Source organism: Clytia hemisphaerica, unplaced genomic scaffold (genome assembly GCF_902728285.1).
Source record: "Clytia hemisphaerica strain Z4C2 unplaced genomic scaffold, Clytia hemisphaerica genome assembly, whole genome shotgun sequence".
Lineage (NCBI taxonomy): Eukaryota > Metazoa > Cnidaria > Hydrozoa > Leptothecata > Clytiidae > Clytia > Clytia hemisphaerica.
The window spans coordinates 143,080-165,096 of record NW_027103808.1 but is presented as its reverse complement, the minus strand read 5'-3'; the positions used below and the strand labels follow the sequence as shown (position 1 = coordinate 165,096).

The window sequence follows — 22,017 nt, the reverse complement described above, 5'->3', positions numbered from 1 at the left end:
GCTCACTTTTTTTATTCCGTAAAAATGTTTTTGTAAATACTACCTTGCTAGATTGTATATATTTGTACATAAGAATAGAGTTCCTTTTTTATCCATATGAAAGATGAAAAAAATTCAACACAGTTCAGCATTTCGCTTTCTTCGCTCAGGGGAGGCCTTGATGAAGTTTTTCACACAACGGTTTGCCAACACTGTCGGACAACTTCCATTACACGGTAATTTGCAATCAGCGTGCACGTGTTCTCTTGATGACGTCATTTGGTCATCTTTATACCAATCATAAAAAGCCTCAGCAATCGATTTTTTATTGATTTGAGCTTTCGACCAAGTATAATCTAAAATCACTTGACCATGTCCGAAACAAGAGTTTGCAAATACACCAGTGTCGTTTTTCTCTCCAAATGCTTGGTTTAACGCACTATACATCTTATTTCGGAAACCTAGGATGACATCATGTTGGGACTGGCCACACTTGGTATCGTCATAAACACAAGAAACACCTTCAAGGTAGGACAGCTGCCAATGGTCATACAAAGAATTGACCAAAAATAAAGGTACCTTTACATATTTCATCGTCTCTTGAGGGAATAAACATTTGAAGCGTTTCCCAGCTGGTTGATTCTCAACGCAGGTGCGACTCAATGTTGGTCTATGAAGACTGTACAAAGCTTTGAATTGAACGTTTGAGATACTTGTGTTGAAGATGGAGCCTTGATCAAGAAAGTAACCTGCATCTACAAGACCTCGTACTTTAGCTTGACTGGGGAGGAATCGTTTTATATAGTTGGCTTGTAAAATGAGTGATAGCCCACCAGCGGACGTTCCACTCAAGATAAATTGTCTACCTTGAGGCATATCAGTCGTTTCTCGTATATTGTCTAACTGTGATTTTAAAATTTTACGTCCTTGAAAGAAATATCTTTTACCTTTCCCAACCAATGGTTTTTCACGATTACCTGAGAAAAGTCCTCCATCACAATAAATGAGAACAGCCGTGTTCCAATTGTAAAAATGAGGGTTGACTTCAGGTTGGTTGGATAAGACACCGTGAAAGAAACCCCCTATATCTTCGTCTAATGATCTTTTTGTGGAACCAAGAATGGTGCTCCTTCTTTTGGAGCAACTGTGGAGATCATAACACCACGCTCCACCGTGGAGGTGAATGATCCAGTTATGTGCACCATCACCGTATCCATTGCGTATGTAATAAGCAGGTGCGGATCCATCCATACAACGCGCTCCTTCTGTCTGTGGAAGTTGAACGAACACAATCTTGTTCTTCTTGATGAAGACATTTGATGTTGTGTTTTGAGGTGATTCTTTAGAGGCTTTCGACTCTACTTGTGTTTGATTTGGTTTTAGGTAAGATCCTGTCGATATAGGTTCCTTCTTTTTTGGTGTCTTTTTAAGTTCTGTCAGCTTGAAAGTGATTTCATGTTGGCTTACTGTTTTCAACGTATTCAACTTATGGTGATTGTTAACTTTTCGGTTGCTTGCATTCTGGTTATTTGGATGTGTCTGATTGGCTTTGTTTTTCATGTCTGGTGCTTTGTTTTTGTTTGTAGAATTTTCCAATGATTGTTGACGATAAGGTTTTGAATTCGTTTGATTTGGCTTCTCGTAAGCTTTTGATGGAATAACTTTTGTTTTCGTATGATTTGTTTGGTAGAATGACTTATTGAAGTTTTGATAACCAGGTGTTTCTTTTGTTGTTTTTCTCGTGTGTGATTTGATAACCTTTTGGGCTGGTTGGATTAATAGGTTTTGGTTTTGATACTTTGTAGAAGCTGGGTGACTAAGATAAATTGATTCGTTCTGTTTTTCTTTTATTGGCTCTTGTTCAGTTGATATTTTTGAATGATTAGCTTTGACCGTTGCCATATGTACGTTGGTCATTGGTTGAGGTTTTGGTTGTTGAGCTGAACTTGTTTGAACTTGTTTATTTCTTGATGATATGTTGTTTAGTTGTGTTCCATGTGGTCGACTGGAATGAACATTTGTTAGAGGTTGTGAAACGTTGGACAAGTTAGTCTTCCGTGAAGCAACAATTTCGACGTGATGTTTGGTAGAATCTGCATGATAGCTTACAGTTGGTTTATAGTGTAACAGATGGACGGAATCTTTGAACGAATCTGTCTTCACAATGTGAATCTTCGGTGTTGGGGGTGAAGTGGATTTGTCGATAATCGATTCATGCTTGGCAGTAATATTGTTCTTTGTCGAATATTTTAGGTCATGATTGTTTGCATTTTTAAACTTTATACTATTACCATTAGCCGCTTCCTGGTTAGTAAGCTCTGATCGTTGGACAGTACCAGCAGCAGCAGGATCTTCCAAATCAAGTTGTGCATCCTTCGGTAATGATCTGACGTCACCAGAGGATTGATTTCTTACCTTCACATCAAATCCATCAATAATGTTTGTGACTTGCTGGTGTGATTCTTGTGGTAATACATCGGTTAAACTTTTTCCCGTAATAAGGTTACCAATGATTGGTAACTTCTCCAAAGGCGATAGAAACGTTTCGTCATTGGAAAAGTCATTGAGGTATTCATCATCCTCGCTGTTCTTATTCTGCATGTTGGAATCGTCATCATCGGCAAACCTATCAAAACTTGTACCATTGTTCCCTTGTTGTAAGAATGGGAATAAAGTATCCAAAGTATTAGCTCTGCTAATGTTGGTTAGTTTCTTTAACGGTTCAGATTTTGTGGAAGTGGCGTGAAGTTTCTGTGGAAAGTCAATTATCTCATCGGTTCCTTCGTCATCTTCTTGTTGGTGGAAATATCCGACCAGATCATCGATCTCTGATGAAGGTTGTGTCTCCTTCGATGACGAGATATATGGAAAGAGAAGGAGAACACCAAACCAAAACAACATCAGCCATCTTTCCATCTCGTCATTTTATCTGTGTCAGGTCCTTCAAAACGAACAAAATTTTTGACGTTTCCAAAATAAATCAAACATAAATCTAAACTTTTCAATCTTTTCTTTCGTTTGTTGAAATAATGCTGAATATAAGTGAACCATAACTTTGGTTCTGTTTTGTTTGTTTCGAGAAACTTTTGGTTTGATTTGTTTTGATTAGCAGACGATAAATCGTTCACTTAAAACGCATTGAAGCAGAGAGGTTTTGTTTCAGTTTGCATTGGTTACAAACATTGTTTTGTTGATTTGCGTCTTGTAAAACCTACAAATTAGTTGGGTAGGAGCTTTGGATACAAATATCACTTGCAAAAAAAACCTGCAAATTTATATCCTCTCAGAGCCTCCTATAATTTCCCAGCAGAGTGAAATTCTCGCGCATTGACTTTAAGGCCCCAAAAGGGCTAGAGATGAATCTTCAACCTTTTTCAAGCAAGGAAAAGTGAATCCTTTTAAGATGTGCGTCGCAATTAGAATGACGGATTAAATGTAGCACTTTCTTTGTTTTGGCGCGGCATATTTTTCGAAATCCTTGCGATATGTTTTCCTTTATTCAATCCAGCGTTTGTGTGAAAACCACGCGGATCGCGCGTTTAGGATGGGAAATGGTCTCGTGTCTAGCCTTCAGGCTTGGAAGTCAATGGGCTTGAGGGATTATATTAAGGCAGACTTTAGATAAAACGTATTATCGTAGTAGAAGCAGCTCATTTCCCCATAGCGTTGCTTGATGATAGAAGGGTAGATCCTTTTGAAGTCACTAACACCTCCTTCTCACAGACCCAGTAGGATCTTTTCAGCCAGTGGGGATAAAAATAACGGACTGAAACTCAACGGGGATTGATATTCTCATATCTTTTATGAATGGGGATTTCATTTTTTTTGTTTTCAAGTCAGAAAATTCAGTGGGGATAGAAAAAAATTGTAAATATTTTGCAGTGAGAATTGGTTTATTTGATTATTTTTAGTGGGCGTACAAAAATTGAAGGAAAATTTTCCACCGGGGACGATATTTTGGCAAATTTTTCCAGTGGGAAGGGTTTTCAGTGGGTCTGTGAGAAGGGGGTGTTCACTAACTATATGATCGCAAACTTTGTAAGCAGTCTACCCCAAAATTTCTTTTTCAAAACTCTTACAATAAACTTTCTCCCCTGTCGACCCTTAAAGTGTTATTTAGAAAAGCCTGAATAACTCATCCTTGAGGGCACCAGACCAATAATCGAACAGCTTTTGTCTTCATACTGTTTATTGTCTTGATGTTTTTCTCCATTTCTTTGGGAAATAAATATGATATTTACATTCGCTCTACAAGTAATGTAGAAATCAATTCATAAAAAAATAACATATTATCTTACACTATTCACACAATATAATATACTTATAATATAACGATTACCAAATGATTGTCGGCAATTCGATAATAACTTTTACGGTCGTAGATAAAACCATTGAACAACGGTCGTTAGTCATTTTAAAATTACATCTTGTCTTCCTTCTTGTAAAACCAAAATTGAATTTTTGTTTGTTAATTAAGTTACGTTAAAATAATCTTGCATTTCCTTACAGAGTTCCAAGGGTTTTTGACCAGATATGACGTGAATATTGCTGTTAGAAGTGTGGGATAAAGCTCGTCAAAATCTTCCCTTCTTAGATCTTCAAATATAATATGCTCCTAAGCTTGTGTAGCCGTTTCTCTGGCATCCATGCAATATTAGGTGAGGAGATGTCTTGACATCGGTAGCATAATATTCAATCGCTTACTCGGATCCTCTTGTAAAGTGTCTCTCGGAATCTACTATTTATTACACATAGCACCTTTCTCTCTTTACCCAAATGTGAACACATTCCATTCAAGGAGGACACACGCCAGCAGTAACTTTACATGGTAGTTTAGAGTCTGCGGGTGCCAAGAAGATGGTGCCATCTTTGCAAACACAAACTTCCGATACGTCAGCGTACACTTTCCCATCCAGCTTGCCAGGAATGGAAGAGAGAGGAATGTTCTTCAACTCGACCTTGCTTGTATCCAACAAAATCTAAGGAAAGAAAGAGAAAATGATTCCTTGATGCAGAAAAGGCTTGATTAACTGAAACGACCAGAGAAAGTTAATGTAAAAACAATGGTCCCTCCGCTCTCGACCCTCTACCACTGTGTACTTGTTTATTTTTGAGGCTCACTTATGAGAGAACTTAACGTCATAAATTCGTCTCACCTTTCCGCTCTTAGATGTGAACATGATATCAGAGAGGCTGCTCATCTTCAGGTTCCCACCGTACGAATCCACCACGATGTCATGCGGTGCGTTCATATGCAATCCTTTAGAAAGTGATTCCAACTTCAAGTTGCCATTCTCCGGTGCTTGAACGAGCGGTGTTTGTACAGATTCGTTGAGCTTTAATCCTCCAGGAACTAAAATGCAGACATTAAGAAATTGACCTTGTGAATAGGACCTAGACGTCTATCAAGTGCTTTCCGTTCTAATGCAGCAGTATGTATTTTAGTTTCTGATTGAACTAACTATTGTGTGTCGTGCTTTGCAGTAAAGTTCTAGGAGAGAGATAAGAGATTTTTTATAAGAGCATCCATAATTATTGAAGCCCTCGGATGTTCTTAACTTTTTGAGTTTCAAGCCTAAAAGAGTTCTTAACATGTCAATTTTCACCTTTTTCGAGCATTTTCGTAAATTTTCCTAAGAAACTAGGTGTTTTAGAGTCTGCAAAGCCTTAAAATGTTCTTAGCTTGTTCTTATAAAAAAAAACGTGTAGAAACGAGTTTGTGCAATTCACCTGAAATCTCCATGTTCTGAAGATCAAGTTTGACTTTCTTCTCATCGGCATACAACAAGGTTCTTCCTTTACGATCTTGAATATGAAGTTGTTTGTTCTTCAAAATGATTTGGTTGTTATCGATATTGATTTGACCAACCACATTGCCGTGTTCGTCCAGAGCTGATAGTGATAAATTTCGCCGTGAACTGATGCGAAGAGGTGAGTTCTGAAATTAGAAATTCGTATCTTTTATTTCATTATTACATTTGAAAAGAATCTATAAAAGAAACAGCTCTCTTCCATAGCCTCTATGGTTGTTGGCCCAGCGCTAGCGAAGGGGCCTTTCAAGAGGAACTTTCCGTGTGTCTGTCCTGTCCTGTCTGTCCGCAGTCCGTGCCGTGTTCTGTTTTTCTGTCCTCTCTCACTCCTGTCCGTGCCATGGTGGCTCTTTTGGTGCGATTCAATCGGGGGCATTCGCATAAAATTTAATCGATTTGCTCGGGTCGTCTTAGGCTGCGTGCTGTAAAGAATATCGATTCTACTGCGGCCGTGGGTTTATTTGCTCCGAACGGAATCCAGGATGGCGCCTGAGAATCACATTTTGGTTGTTGGTCAATGTTTTGATTTCTTTATGGACCTTGAGACTTATAAAGGAAAGTTTACTGTTTCAAATGTTTTTCAATTAGTTAAGTGTAGCTCTGACTTGCACCCACAGAAGTGGATGCTCATACTTATTGACCTAAAAGCTTTTAAAGACTATTTTGAAAGTTGCATTTTTTACACTGATTTTGAGGGTTTTCATCGATGTTTTCTCATTATTGTTCAAAATGAAGGTTCAAACACCAACCAGATTATTACAGGTATGTTCTCTTATGTAATGTTTACTACTCTCTTGCTATCTCCTTGATGATTAAGAGGAATCAGGCATTTTATCAGAATAATTATTAACTTAACGTGTGCGAAATGTGTGTTCATCAGGCTTTTATATTCAACAAAAAAATTTATTCAAACAGCAAGAGGTTGACTAGAATAGCCTCTATTTGTATTGTTGGATATTTTGATAATTTTTCTGCATAAAATTATGGTGAAATTTTATATTTGTTGAGCTTTTTTAAAGGAGTCTCGATCATGCTCAGTTTTTTTAGTTTACATCAGTACATACCAGACGACATAATTAATCAAAATTTTCAAAGGTTGCTGCACTAAAATTGTGAGGATTCGATTAGGTTCCACTTAAACTTTGGCAACAGGAAATGCTCGACAAATTCGACCAAAACTCTGTTCAACAAGTTTGACAACAAGAAATGTTTGACAAATTCGACAAAAATTCCGTTCAACAAAGTTGAAAACCAAAAAATTCTTTCAATGGTCACACTCTTTAAGAGAAAACGCAAGTTCAGAAATATGGTTTTTATTTTAGTAAGTGAGGACAGCGATAAATTCAAATTGTCCCACTGTAAATTTTTTGTACAATATACCGTGAAGTCGGGTAACTTGCATCAGTTCAGTGGAGGTTAACATGCATAGCCCTCAAATGAATGACCTGTCTGGTCCTTAAAATACAAAGTGAAATCAAAACAAAAATGGTAGAGTAGAGCTGCGAGCGAAGCTGCGTAGTTCATTTGTTTTGAAATTTTGCTGCTTTGATGGGTCAGTCATTTGAGGGCTATGCATGTTAGCCTTCACTGATGCAAGTTACCCGATCTCACGGTAGGGGTAGGAGTTTGTAATTTCAAATTTTTGCAGCGGCATGGTAGCACATGCCGGGCTCAGAATCACTGACAAATAACTATGGTGGTTCGAGCCGGGCTCAAATCTACTGTTTTGAAAAAGTTTTCGCAAGCATTTTGAGCATTCTCCATGTTGCAGCTTGTATTGCGGTTTTGTCTGATTTTGCAAGTTTCTTCTTTCCTGTTTCTCCTGGTAAAATTGAACTAAAAAGCTCAAATTTTGTACACAATTTCAGCATATCATAATGGTTAAAAAAATAAACAATAAGGACATTATAGATACATTTATCTAAGAAAATTAAGCCATTTCAGTCCAAAACGGTCAAAAGGGCTTATCGGCGCCACCCTGTCAGACACCATCTTGAAATAGCTTCATTTTGGGAAAAACACTTATTAAATTATGATCTGCATCTGAAAGTGAGTCACTGTACAAAATTTCAGCCAATAACTCCAAATTGTTCAGTTTTTATGGACCTTTTTATATACAAATTTTGCATTTTTTGAGTGCTGCTGTTGAGGTTGCAGCCGCTGTGGTTGCGGGAAAATTTTTTCGAGGCTAGTTTCTTTTTAATTTTACTTTTTATCATTTGTTTTTGCTCCCTTTAGTTAGAGCTTTTAAACACAATCATGTTTGTTAAAGATTTTTCAAAAGTTTTATTTTTACATAAATAAGTTTTCCCGTTTCATGTTAGACACATGTTTCATATCAGTTTGTTATATTGTGCTAATATAAGCAAAAAAATGTTTTTCTCTTCCTCTTTCTGACCAATCTTGCTCCACATTCGTGCCAATTCAATATAAAAAAGCTTGTAAATTATACACTCTTATTTAGAAACAAAACTTTTAATGCTGGGCCTTCATGCCCTTGGGCTTCTTGTCTTCTATTAAAACACCTTAAAACATTTAAACTGAAAGGAGAGAAATTTCAGCAATAACATTGCATAAAAGTAGAATGTCCAAGTGAAAATGGCAACAGTGTCGATGCAACAAATTGTGTTACAAAGGGCCTTATGATAAAATCACCGTCAAAAAATTGCAATATTGAATGAAAATTCAATTGTGTCATTAGTTCCGGTATGGTTGATAAAAGGGAAAGATTGGATTTTAAGACACGTGATTATCCTCCCGAAGATATCTCAAATGCTTATATTTGGTAGTGAAAGTAATACCATATGGGTACTTGATGACGCTCGTGTGTCGGTTCACCACATCAACATTGTTGAGAAATTATTGTTATCGTAAAAAGATATTTATAGTAGACGTGTTATAAAAATAACATCTAATTATGGTCGTCAAGATGTAATATAAATGTGATACAGCGATAATGCACTCTGTGCAAGGGTACCTATACTTCTGTGAGGACGTTAGTGAGAGAAATTCTCAGCATTAGTGCTTTTTGATGCGGAATTTTTCTTATAATAAACACAATGAGTGACTTACATCTCGACTCGTGATCTTGTTGGCACGCAAAAGTTCAGTAAACTCAGCAACTCCATCCATTCGTAAACCTTTGTTCGTTATTTCAAGTTTGCCCATACCGTTCTATTAAAAAACAAATTGATTGGCTAAATTGGTTGTGTAAAGTTTTTGAATAAACAATACTATATGGATATATTTTTGTGTAGTAATTGGGGTTGTGTACAATTTGATAAATGAATACAATCAGTAGTGGGGCGGATTATCACATAAAAAAGGTGAAAGCTGCTTAGAAAGATGACGTTTCCATTCAGGATTGAATGGCCCCTGGGTCCTAAGATCTTCGACACTGAGTATTTCAACTCTCACCGAGTCTCCAAAATGCAGGGTCGTTAATGAAAAAGGGAAGAATGAAACAAACGAAGAACTCACCAGTCCGAACTGTTGAACTCTCATAATCCATACAATCAAGGCCAAGTTGATAATGGAGACGATTGCAATCAAGAAGATGAGAAAGAACAAACATCTCTTCCGCCAACCATAAATACCAAGCTTATAAACAACTGGTTTACTGCTCGATGTCATCAACGGGGAAGTGCCATTGAGAAGGTGGCCGTTGCCATGCGACAGCATTTCATTCACTCTCCGCCCTTCTGTTGCTTTTATACTGCTGATAATCCACCACTTTAATGACTTTTTTATTCCTCCAGCATCCAAATCATGTAATTAATTACCTGTGGAAAGCAAAAGAAATGGGGAGGGGATAAGAGATTAAGGAAAGGCGTTACTTCTTTAACTACACAGACAAAGGAGGAGATAATTCAACCGCAAAGTTACGGTGCACAAATTACCATCAAAAGAGAGGCAAAAAACCGCAATTTTAGTAATTTAGTTCGATATGCTAAAAGTTTTAACAGATTGCAATTTTTTACAATGAGTTCAACCAAAAAGTCACAGTATATTTTGTTGAATTTTTCCTGGATGATGTATAAAGCTGAGAACATCCTTGCTTGAAAACATTTGTCATCATATTTTAAGTAATTAAACGTCAATGATACAAGTATACTGAATTCTAACTGTTCGATCACCGAGATGGTGTCTGATGCCAAGTGTTGCTACATGTAACTTGGCAAGAAGAAATAACATCATAAACATCCAAAGACTGACTGACTACTGACGTGTGTACTACGTACGTAATCACAGGACATGTCTTGCTACAAGAATGGTGAGGCTCATTTGTCACACGCAAGGAGTTGGCGACAAGAAAAACATGTTAAAAGACACAATTCACCTCGTTGTCACCTCTTATAAAAAGAAATTTGTCTTCCAGTAATGCGAGAAATATCGCAAGTTGTTCAATAGAGCCATATCATTTCATCCATACTATTTTACACCCAATTTGTATAAACTGTAGCTTTTTCTCGTGTTGAAAAGCATGAATTTGTTGACTGCGTTACAATGCACTTTTGATGCAATCAAAACAAAGTTTTTTTTCACTGAAATCAAACCATCCAAAGATCCATCTTTAGAGATTAAACATGCAATTTCAAACATCAATTGTAATTCCTGATTAGTGAGAATTAAGAATTATGCCAATGATTGTTTTGGGTAGATCTTACCAGACTATTAGCTTTTCCAACCAGAGGTGGTTTCTCTCTCAAAACAAACAAACAAACGCAATTTCATTAGAAGGTTACAATGTAAAAAAAGCCACACTACGCATAAACACTTCAAACGTCAAGATGATGTTTCAGTGAAATAGTACTGTCAAGTACTTAAATGATCAAACTTGACTTATCACTGAGATAAGCTGACTTGCAAAAGAAGGTCTTTTTGACATGCGAACGTAAGATAACATTTCAAATAAGATTTCGATAAGAGATTGCGCGTTTCTTTTTTAACCATAAACGAATTTAATGATGTCTGAGAAATGATGACCAAAACATGTCAGTGAGAGAGTGAGAGGGAAAAACTGAACTCGTCTCAGAGAAGACCAACATTTAAGGTTCAACAATGAAATTGTTCTAAAATCAATTGATGGGCATCTCAAACTCAGAAGATACTATTTGACCTTTGTATTTAACTACCTTAAAACTACAGGTCGGTAAGGAGGTCAAGAAGTATTAAGTACTGCTGGGTAGAGCTAGAAGGGAATCCTTATCTGTTGACTGGGCAGAAAAAGTGAGAGAAATCCATCTCCAAGCTCCAAACACCACTTCTTGTCCTCCAACTATAAAACTAATAGTAAGATTTGAGCATGCAAATGGATTTTATCCTTTACATATTGCAATCAATCAAATGCAGTCGCTCTGTTGTTGACTTGTAACCATGAAAAAACATACAACAAAACTGGTAAGTATCAAGGAAAGTTTATTCGCAAAAGACCGTCTACTATAGAAATTATAACCAATATTTTGAAAGCCTTTACACCATTCTTGAAATGGTTTTAGCATGGTTTTAGCATGGTTTTACGGTGCTTAAAGACCGCCATTTCACGAAATCTTAAACACAGACATACGAAAAGGCTTTGTAACAATGCGGTGTAAGACTTTCGTATTAATAACAAAAGATATTTTTCGGTCATGCAAGCTACCGCAGGCTCGGCAAACACGAATGTAACACAATATATCATATCATTTCGATCATAAACTTAAATATGAGAGGATTAAAATTGAGCCTTAAGGTTGCAAAGATGTCGCTACCACGATTAGGCTAAAAAATTGCACATCTAAATAAAACATCTGCCTTGTCCACTAATAGATAAGTAATACTATTACTAATAGTACAAAAGTCAACACTATTCCAATATTCTAAACTACCTGTAACTCATGGACTTGAAGAAAACACTGACAATTCCAATCAATATAGTGCGAGACAACGAAATGATAATAGCTAATCAACCACATATTACCAAACTGCTTTCTTTACTACACGATATAATACAATCAACCAAAAATACATCTCTCCCTTTCCTTCACATCCATCATTATTAAAGGATCAGGTAGCAGCGCATTAAATGTTTTTCTTTTCTTTAAATAGGAAACTATTAAAGTCATTGGTGACATCTCCTTGTGTATTGTTCTTATGACGTTTATATGCTTCCGTAATGCGTCCTTTTCAACTCTTTCCCTCGCTTTCTATCGAAATAAAAAGACAGCTCTTTTCTATCTGAGTAGTCTAGCATGCTAGACGACTTAACTCAGTAAAAAATAGGAAGTAGAAAACTTGACAGGAGCATCAATATAGTCGTCTAGAATATTTTGTGCACAACAAACTTTTCATAAAAATTCTTTTTTTTCATGTTTTTGGATAACATTTTCAGGGGTCTTGTTGGTTTGTTTTGGTTTGGTTTTTTTTTCTTTCACTTAGAAATTCTCATTGGTTGAAATTTTTATTTGTTTATATATTTTGTTGTATATGATTGTTTTCTCACCCCGCAGAAATCTGCGGGCCCTGCTGGAACTCCCGTAAGCTACGGAAACCACCTTAGCCCAGTCGTTTATTTTAACCATATACCGACATAAAAATTTCCCGCTTTCAACAAAAACGTTATAAACGACTGGATTCCCAGTCTACTATCTGAGTGTATACGCATTATAAAGACGATGCCAATGTGCTACGTACAAAACTGTCGCTTTGATAAATAAAGCCTCATTTTGACACTAAAATGACATTAATTCTATAAATGATATATTAAGATCTTCTAATGATGCCATTTGTATGTGCTGTTTCATTCGTTGAGTAGGTTACTACAACTACAAACATTTTGGCACTGGAATGATGACACAACAGTGACACAACCACATGATGATTTCATTATACACTTCAAAGTCTACGAACTTTGATTGTATGATTTTCGCCAGTTTCACCTTTACCTGGCTACCTGGTAAATGTATTATTTATAGTCTTAAGGTTCCGATATCACATCACAAGAGACTATATACAGGAACGAGGTTGATGATGATAAAAATACATGGAAAAAGGAAAGACAAACAATTTCCTTTCCATATTCTCATTAGCAACTAGCCTTCATTTAATGAGAAAGTTAACGAGCTTATTTTGATACCAATACCAAAATTGCAAACCTCGTGTCAATGCAACAGTGACATAACCACAAAATAGTGCAATTGATGTAAGAAATGTTATGATATAAAGTATGTCCATGCAATAATGTTAAGGTGAAAAGCAAATTTAATTTTTCGCACTATTCCTCGACTTCGTCTTCATACAGAGCACTCGTTTATATCCAACTGTCAATAGCGAAGGTCCTTCCAATTTTTATTCAAAGAGAAAAGACACAAAAACAAGTAGTAGACTCTTAGAAGCTTATGGAAGTGGAAGAATGGAGTAGGCTCCTCGTTGTCTGTATTTGTTTAACTTCTTGTTATGGATTAACGGAGATAGAGGAAGGATATCGGTTTGTCGTCACCCCCTTTCCTCATGAAACATTAGAAGGAATTCTTTTTGTTCTTTTCTCCTTCTTTGTGGACTATCAGGCGATTCCCTATCAATAGTACAGAGCTTTGTTTCATATTGTGAATGGAAAGTTTGGAAAGTTGCCGATCGTTAAGACTTCAAAATTAAAGAAAGCATGGTAAAGTATAAAACGAGAGCACCAATATTCCAGAACTTAGCTACAGTACACTTTTTCTGTAAATAAAACAGAAACTAGCAACATCTTCCTTAGCTATCATCCCGTCTTTTCTTAAAAGCTACATTCAACAAGCATCATACTATACCAACCATTTGTAAAGAACGACGGGTCTGAAATGAGTAACTCGTGGAATCTTTACGTACGTGAATAAGAATAGGCGAACCACGTGAAAGCATCACGAACATATCAAAGCAAATAAGGAAAAATTGAAAAAAAAAGATCCAAATCTCAAACAGACAAACTAACGAGTCTACACCCAGCTCTAACAAGCGTCTTTCTGTAACACAATATATTTCATATGGATCTTTTCAAGCTTCAGCATGTGAAATGGAAGGAAAACCCTCTTTCTGCAGATGAAAAATGTCAAGGAAAAGATTAAATCTTTAATTCTTTTCAAGTAGACTTTTTCGAAACAGAACGCTAAACAAATACAAAGTTTTTAGCAACAAGTTTGAAAACTGGATGTTTATAAAGTAAATAGTTCAGTGAAACAGAGGGGTCTAATGAAACTGCACCCTTAACTAATTTTTCAGTATGTATTTGAAGGGCTAGTTTACATTATGAGCCCCTTGATGCTATTAATGTGATTAATATGAAGTATGCTTTAAAGAAGGTTCAAAAGGGACCGCATCTTAACGAAAATACCAAAATCCTTTAAGTTCATCAAGAAAAAGAATGAAAACGAAATGAGATGAACTGATAACAGTTCAAGTGTTTTGCAAAACCTCAATTTCATTCAGAAAAAAACAACCAATATCATCATGAGAAATTTCCAATCCCGAAAATAACATAAATCCATTTAAACAAATATAAATCCAAACGGAAAAGTACGCCCATTCAAAACGGAAACGATAGGAGTTCCGATTCTCGCTATAAAAAACAGACTCCAATTTCATGAAAACTCATAAAATCCAAACAAGCTCAATCAACAATTCAAAACACTACAACCCAAACACGAAAACAGATTATCAGCTGGGATTTTGTTTTAAACTTGCCAAAAGTATAGAAATAAACTTGTAAAATTAACAAACAGTTTGCTTAAACTATTAGTTAGTAAATTTTCATCCCTTGGTGTTAAAATCAAACATAGTCTCTATGGAAATATTGGTATTATATTCATTTGAATTTCATCAGCTCTCTTCACGAAAATATCGCCCCATAGATTCTACACTAACGGCAACGTTGAGCTGAAATTCAGAATATAGAAAGGGTAAAACAATCTAAAGACTTTATCGTACCTAAAAACGAGTCCGAGTCAGCAGATGTTGAAAGTTTTTAGATTTGATTTCAACCAAAACGCCTTCGAATAATTACCATCAGTATTGTAACAAAGTCCAGTCAGCCTTTATGTATTTTGTCAGTAATCAACTTCCCACCTGAGGTCTCAAGAAAACTCCATAACACAGCCTATCAAAGTCACATACATTGTTTACAAATGATGAGTGCAGTGAGAGACAAATGAGCTTCAAAACTCGCAGAGGTAGGTAAGTGATCTTGTTAAGCAATTTTATTCAGAGCATTCACAAAACCAAATGAGATTAGACACACAAAATGAATCAAAAAGACTAAAAATTGAATATGACATTCAAGGTAGTGATCGATGAACACGATTCAAGTTTCCCAAGAAAGATTTGTCTAGAAAATTGATGAACAAGACTTTTTTAACAACAAATCTATTATTATTTCTCGTAAATAGATACAGAAAATGAAAGATTTCTTCATTATTATGGTCACATGTATAAGACATTTGTCAGCACATAGCAGCCTAAGCAGCTAAACGTCAGGTAACTAAAGATCGACAATCTAACAAACTGATGCTTTTTCTTGTGTCCATCGAAATACCATTTCATGTCTGACTTGAGATAACACAATAATTATACTCAAAAGAAATTAATGAAAAGATGTAATTAATTAGTCTTTAATGATATCATATGTACCACTAATGAGAGAGGGAGATCTAGAGGAGGTACAGAAGGAAGGATGACATAATAATGATAAAAACCATCCACTGACAAATGTTGTGTTAAAACTACAAACGGGTTCAAGTGAAAGGGAATTCTCAACTCAAAAAGCTCAACTCAAATAATCAATTGGTCACGTGGGCGACTAAAACGGTCAAACAAGTAGTTTATTTTTCAAATCTGTGCACTCCAGATTGATTAGGTGGTGAAAAAATTTCCATTTGAAAAGATGTGGTGCTAGGGGTTCTTAACATGTAGTCAATCGCAATAAGCATCAAAGCAAAGGATGTTAGGGTAAACAGAAAGAGCATTTAGAACCGAATTTGTATCATTTGAAATAAAACTGTCTGATTCAATCAAGTTGCAAATTGCTAATTACTAAACCATAACCACTTTTGAAATGACATGCTTTAAAAGGAGAGTATAAAGTGAACAAAATGAAACCAATGCAAATGTCCAATGACTTACTGTCCTGAAACTTTTAAGGCTTCAAAAATTATGTGCCAATGACAAAAAACTGCAAGTAACCTTCAGAACGTCCATTCATCTACAATTTCAAACAAGTAGTGAAATTAGCGACAGTATATCATTTCACAGCCTCGTGATACGACAAGAGTAGGTCGTCGAGTAAAAGGAGACCACCTGATGTTTACGTCAAGTGAAAGACGTCTCGCATCACTCAATGTATTGAAACAAAACAGATGCTTCTAAATATATTCATCAAATTGTAACATGACAGACCACCAACACATGTCAGTAGTATAATTTGTCTCAAACGATTGGACAAGCAAATATTCACACCATACAAGCCACTGACCAGCCAAACTACATTGAAAATTGACTGTGTTATCTTCATTGCAACAAAGCCATTATCACAATGTCACAATTCATCAAAACAACACAAAGACCAAGGGATTTAATATAAGACGAAAACTTTCCAATCATATCCTCGTTAAAATCCTCTAGAGAAGGATTTCCGTGTCGGATCAGCTTCGAGATGAGATAAATCATTCAAAAAAGTGAACACCAACATGATAACATACATCAGTTTGATGCCATTCCATCACATCAATTAATGAAAATCGGACAGTTAAATTCATACATGTTCTTGTGAAAAAACTGACATCGATATTCCTGCAAGCTTGTTATCGGCGAAATCAAACTCGACGTATCAGTACGAGTTTTGATTTTTACGACCAAATAGACTGTCCCCCAGCGTACGGGCGAATGGTCTTCGTAGTTGCGAAATGATACGACGTGACGGCAATATCAAGCCAGTTTTTCCCTCATGAAAACGAAACCCGCAAAATTGGATTTGCTGATCCAGTAAGACAAGTAGATATCTCTATGTTTAACATCGCTATTTATTACACCTTAGTTTCGTATCAGAACGTCAAAGACCCGAGTACTAATTTCTTTTTTTATCTATAATATGGTTTACACGGAACACTAATGAACAAATGAGACAAAACACTACTGTCAAAGAGATACTCTTTTTCCCCGCTGGACACTACTGACACTAAGAAATATAGCGAGAGGTAAAGTACTGATTTATTCTAACGAACTCTGTTCCATCCATTCATTGACCATAACTTAAAAATGAACCCTTTCATTATCGGGATACTATATTTCTTTAAGTAAGACTCGATTATCAACATCGTAATAGTATACGAAAGGACTCTGACGTCAAACTGCTACTTTAGATACATAAAAAAACACTAAAACGTAGTTTAAACATACCTTAGTTAGAGTAGTAGCAAGGAGCAGGGCGACTAAGCTATTCCAATATTCGTCCGTCACCTCGATCTAAAAGTAATAAAATAATTATTGATTGGAAACACGAGACCTTCTCTATTCAATAAATCAAGGGAATTAGACACCCACACAAAATGGAATGTGGCAATAAACCGCCGTCTATATTTGACCTTCTTATTCTTTTCGCCAACTTCATTGCAAACAATTTGCGCATTTGAAATACATCAATATCATATTTCAAAGAAATTAAAAACCTCCCTCCTATCAAATTTTCTCTTGACAAGGTACTGCAAACCTTTGCTTTTCTGTAAACGAAGGGAAACAAGAGAATTATCACGTTGAAGTTAAAATAATAAAATGTTTGGATCAAAATGATTGCAATGAATTGATCGAATTGTGGTGGCAAAATCTAAAGACAAATTACCTTTGTGTATAATCTATAATGTCCTAAACTAAAAAAAAAATAGAAACACACAAAAAGTTGATAGAATCATCATCAGGAGTAACACCTTTATCCATGAACAAAAAAACTGCGATCAAGAAAAACACAATCGAAACGAAGTATCCAAAGCATACGGAGAGGCCACTGAACGTAATCTACCACTTACCGATTAAAGTATGAAGAGCTCTATTCAAAAATCATAAAAAAGCTCCTATTTTGGTGTGCCTCCCGATGCAATGCAGGCAATACTCTAAGAATACCAATAAAAATATGTTTTCAACCCAAATCGGCAAGAGGTGTCAACGTAAACTGAGAAGACTTGAACGAGTTGATGATAAATTCTTTTTATAAAGGTTCGAAATCTTTATTGACAATTGGCAGCACATTAAAATATTTGCAGTTCAAGATAGGGTTATCTATTATGCCTTGATGAAATTTGATAAGCACAGTAAAGAAGCACTTGCAGATAAAAATGGTTTGGTAAGAAAGACTGCACACAGGTCAGTTCCTCGTTACCAAGTCCATTGGGAAGGAAATATCAAAATTTCATATCAAGATAACTCGTCTATTCTAACTAAATATTTCATAAAATATATCATAAAAGTCTAGCGCTAAAAATCATAACTTTCTACAATTTGCCTTTGAAAATGGGCGTTGTCAAAGTGCGAAATAACATCGGCGGTGCGTTGGTTAGCAATGACAGCTAATGAAGATTCTTTCAATGTGTGTGGAAGCAACTGGACCACGTGACAAGATACAACATTTACGTTCTTCCCATCCAATGATTTCTTCTCCTTTCTCACAAGAAGCACACTACCGTGTTGCGCTAACGTCAGATGCACTGTCTCTTGGTATATGTCCACCTTGCTTTCAATCTGCAAAATACTTTTGATATAAAAATTGTCCATATGGATTTCCAATATGGAGAAAGCATCTGATAAAACATGATCCTCCTCTGGAAAAGTCCGTTTCATTATTGCCACAGGGATGTATAAACGTCTCCTTCGCCAACACATTAAACCTTTGACAATAAGTGGATAGCTAGCCTTGAGACAATGAATTGCCGTCAAGTCTAAAGTTTTAGTGATAACAAAGGCGTCATTTTGAATTTGTAGAAAAAGCACTTTATTGTCTTTCTGTGCGATCATAACAATTCGACCGTTGATGTTCTCAATTTGAACAAGTTCGTTATACTCGTCTTTCAGCGAGGAGCAAGGCTTTTTGATTCTTGACTCGATGACACCACATTTCGTCAATGTCAAACATACAAATTCGTCTTGAATGGTAAAGAGCAAAATGAAATGCAAACATGATAAAGTTCTAGTGATGTTGATGTCACTTTGCCATTGGTGGACCATCACATCTTGTGGAGTGATGGCTTTGTGGAAATCGAAAGCGAATATTTTAAGTGGGCGATTTAAAGAAATTAACAATTGTGATTGGTTCATAGTGATGGTATGTGTTCCAAAGCTCTCTTGAAGTGCAACACTGTGCGTAAGTTCTATCCATGATTTGGTGATTAAGTCAATGTGAAAAATCACAAAATTTAAAATCCCTTCTCCATTTTCTCCTTGACTTTGGAAATGTTCTTTTAAAAAAATGATTCTTGATTCGGAGGAGAGAATGTTAGATGTAATGGTATTGGAATCTGCATCATAGTAGCTTTGCAGAGGTCCTCGTTGGTGTTTGACCACGTTGTGATAAGACAATTCGCCAGTCTGGTGTTTCAAAATAATGGCTCTGGTAAACATTCTCTTGTATGTGAAAGCGTCGTTGTCGTGTACATCATGTATCGTTGCACCGCCTTTGAGATGATTACATAACTGTTCCAATTGAGATGTTCCTGAGTGTGGGTCATCGTTTTGGTCGCCGTCTTCGTGATCTTGGTAAAATATATCATGTTTACATCGAATGACTGGTGGCATGTGGTTGTAATGACATTCGCTCATCTTAATGATGTCTTAATTAGCTTTAATTGATTCCAACAGATAATTGAATGACCCAGCAACAACTAATAAAAATGTTTGAAAATCCAAAGACAACTTTGTTTGTTTTCAATGACACCATAGAATTAATCCCTGTGACGTTGATCTTTTTGACTTTCAGAATATTCTCGCGTGAGGTCCTACCAGTTCGAACCTCTAACTATGAGTAACTGCTTCTATGAATTTTTTTTCTAAAGATTTAAAAGAACAGAAGCTGTAAAATGTTTACGAATTTTCATCGCCCTTGAGAAAGCGATTAACAGCTATTATTTTAAGGCCCAGTTTCCTATTGAAAAAGACTGAATTGGGAGGGAAGAAATGGGAAAACATAAAAGAGGAAAAAAATGCATCAAAAATTTATAACTTTATCTATAAACTGAACAATCGAAAATCGCTTGAAACCATTGACACTAATCAGGAGCTTTTCCTCTTCTTTTCAAAGTAACTTCAATGGATTGAAAGTGTCTTTAAAACCTAACGGTTGATGCTTAGGGACGCTGTTTTACTGTTCCATGAATAATTGACAGAAGTTACGGTGAAGAACAGAAGGTTATCACTCAAACAAATCGAACAATGAAGAATAGAAAAAGTGAAAACAAATGTCTTAAATGAAATGAATTATCAAAATATTTCTGAAAAACCTCTAAATTTAGACTCTAATCGGGCTAAATTTAGTCATCTCTTCTTTTAATTTGGATGAACTACCCTTTTTCCTTGCTAAAAGAAGAATATTTATCTACAAACATTGGAAGTATTTACTCCTAGAAATCAGACACTGAAGGTTGGTTACGTACTTCTCGTTGTGATTGAAAAAAGTTTTTTTTTTAAAGTAAAAAAAAAGTTTAAACGGATAGAAAACAGCGAGTTATTTCAATCAAAGTAAGGCAAAGTAAGGCTATATAACGTGAAACTCGTGAAAGCTCTTGAAGGTAAAAGTGCTGATAAAAACAAGCAAATAACAAAGCTAAACCAAAGAATATAAAAAAAGTCAAGAATAAAGTAAAACGAATGTTAAGACAAACAAACTACAAATAAATTAGATTGCATCCAAGAATATTTCACGTCCCCTGACCTTGTACACAAACACATCACACACCAATTGAGTTAAAATCAATCAAAAACAACGTACAGCCCATGATTAACAAAAACCTCAATTATTTCCCCCTGCTATTCAACATTTCTTCAAAATGACGGTGTTATCAGAAAACGTGGTTCCTTGATGAAAAAGGACGATAAGATAAAGCAACAACCAATCATTTTCCTCTTTTCCGAAGAAAGACAAAGCACGATGAAGAATGAAGATTGTGTGTGAGTTTTTTGGCAAGCACTTATTGGATGAAGTGAGTTTTGAATTATAAAGATTTCATTAATCCAAAAAGATTGAGAGCTATTAAGAGTGAACTGATTTTAAGAAGTAGACATACAATCAACGCCATCAAGCAAAAAAAAGAAAACTCCAGTCCAGCTTTTCATGATTCTCAAATAATATTCAGTAGTAATGAATTCTACTGAACAGACAGTAACTAAAAACAACTACGACACATTACGTGAGATTTTTCATCAGAGCCCACTCGTAGTCAATCGATTTGCTAGGTAACACTAAGTGAACGAATTAAGAAAAAGTCCAACTAAGCGAGACAATTTAGTTAAACAGGACAGCATACATATGACGGTTGGTCTAGGAATATCAGATGATGGCGAAACTAGTGTTTCATACGATGGTCCTAAAAGATTATCGAGTATGTTTTAAAGTTTTAATTATTAAAAATCCTTTAGCAAAATGGAGGTGGAAAATATTTCAAAAGGCAAATGAAAATCCATGTCCAATATGAAAGTTGTTAGACAACTGTGAAAGTGGATCAAGTTTCATCGCAGAATTAAATGGATACTCATTGTAGTCTAAAGCAATGATATTGAAGCCTGTTCAACACGTAGCCCATATGCTGCAATAGCTAACACAAGACCTGCTGAGATGAGTGCGTGTATTTTAAACGAAACACACAGTAAAACGGTCATTTCCAAATAAATAACAGTTTAAAACGCTCTACACAGTATATATTGCTATGATTTTGTACCAAATGTCTCATAAAGATTATCAAAACTATACTAAAGCTATAATATCGGCTTTATTCAAAGTAAAAAGTTAAATTTTCAAAAAGCCGTTCTCCATACTATTTAAACGGTTAATTCAGTGTAAAATTTCACCTTTATACATAACATATTAAACTGATTACTGACTAAAAATACTTTTGATTTCATAAAATTGTTTTAATAAGATGACGTAAAGGTCTGCAGTTCCTCACCTGATTTCGAGCAGCTTCCACTGTGGCTTCCAAACGACTTCCATTATCATCCTCACCAAGCAAGAAGTCTGAAATAATGA

The 22,017-nt window shown here is 35.7% G+C and overlaps 2 protein-coding genes across 3 annotated transcripts; both read right to left on the bottom strand.

Annotated features, from left to right (window-relative positions):
- Positions 1–2: 2 nt before the first annotated feature.
- Positions 3–2,975, bottom strand: LOC136806489 (uncharacterized). The gene has a single exon (XM_067063070.1). The coding sequence runs from the start codon at positions 2,893–2,895 to the stop codon at positions 115–117; it is 2,781 nt and encodes a 926-aa protein (XP_066919171.1). The 5' UTR covers positions 2,896–2,975; the 3' UTR covers positions 3–114.
- A 1,186-nt stretch (positions 2,976–4,161) lies between these two features.
- Positions 4,162–22,007, bottom strand: LOC136806486 (delta-sarcoglycan-like). 2 transcript variants are annotated; one of them, XM_067063067.1, is made up of 7 exons: positions 21,938–22,007; positions 17,193–17,258; positions 9,270–9,571; positions 8,862–8,963; positions 5,710–5,917; positions 5,136–5,332; positions 4,162–4,958 (listed from the first exon to the last, which is right to left on the bottom strand). In XM_067063067.1, exons 3-7 carry the CDS (start codon positions 9,468–9,470, stop codon positions 4,773–4,775), a joined length of 894 nt encoding a protein of 297 aa, XP_066919168.1. In that variant the 5' UTR covers positions 9,471–9,571; positions 17,193–17,258; positions 21,938–22,007; the 3' UTR covers positions 4,162–4,772. The 2 variants fall into 2 exon arrangements, with proteins under 2 accessions (XP_066919168.1, XP_066919169.1); XM_067063068.1 differs by lacking the exon at positions 21,938–22,007 and adding an exon at positions 17,816–17,963.
- Between the last annotated feature and the right edge of the window lie 10 nt (positions 22,008–22,017).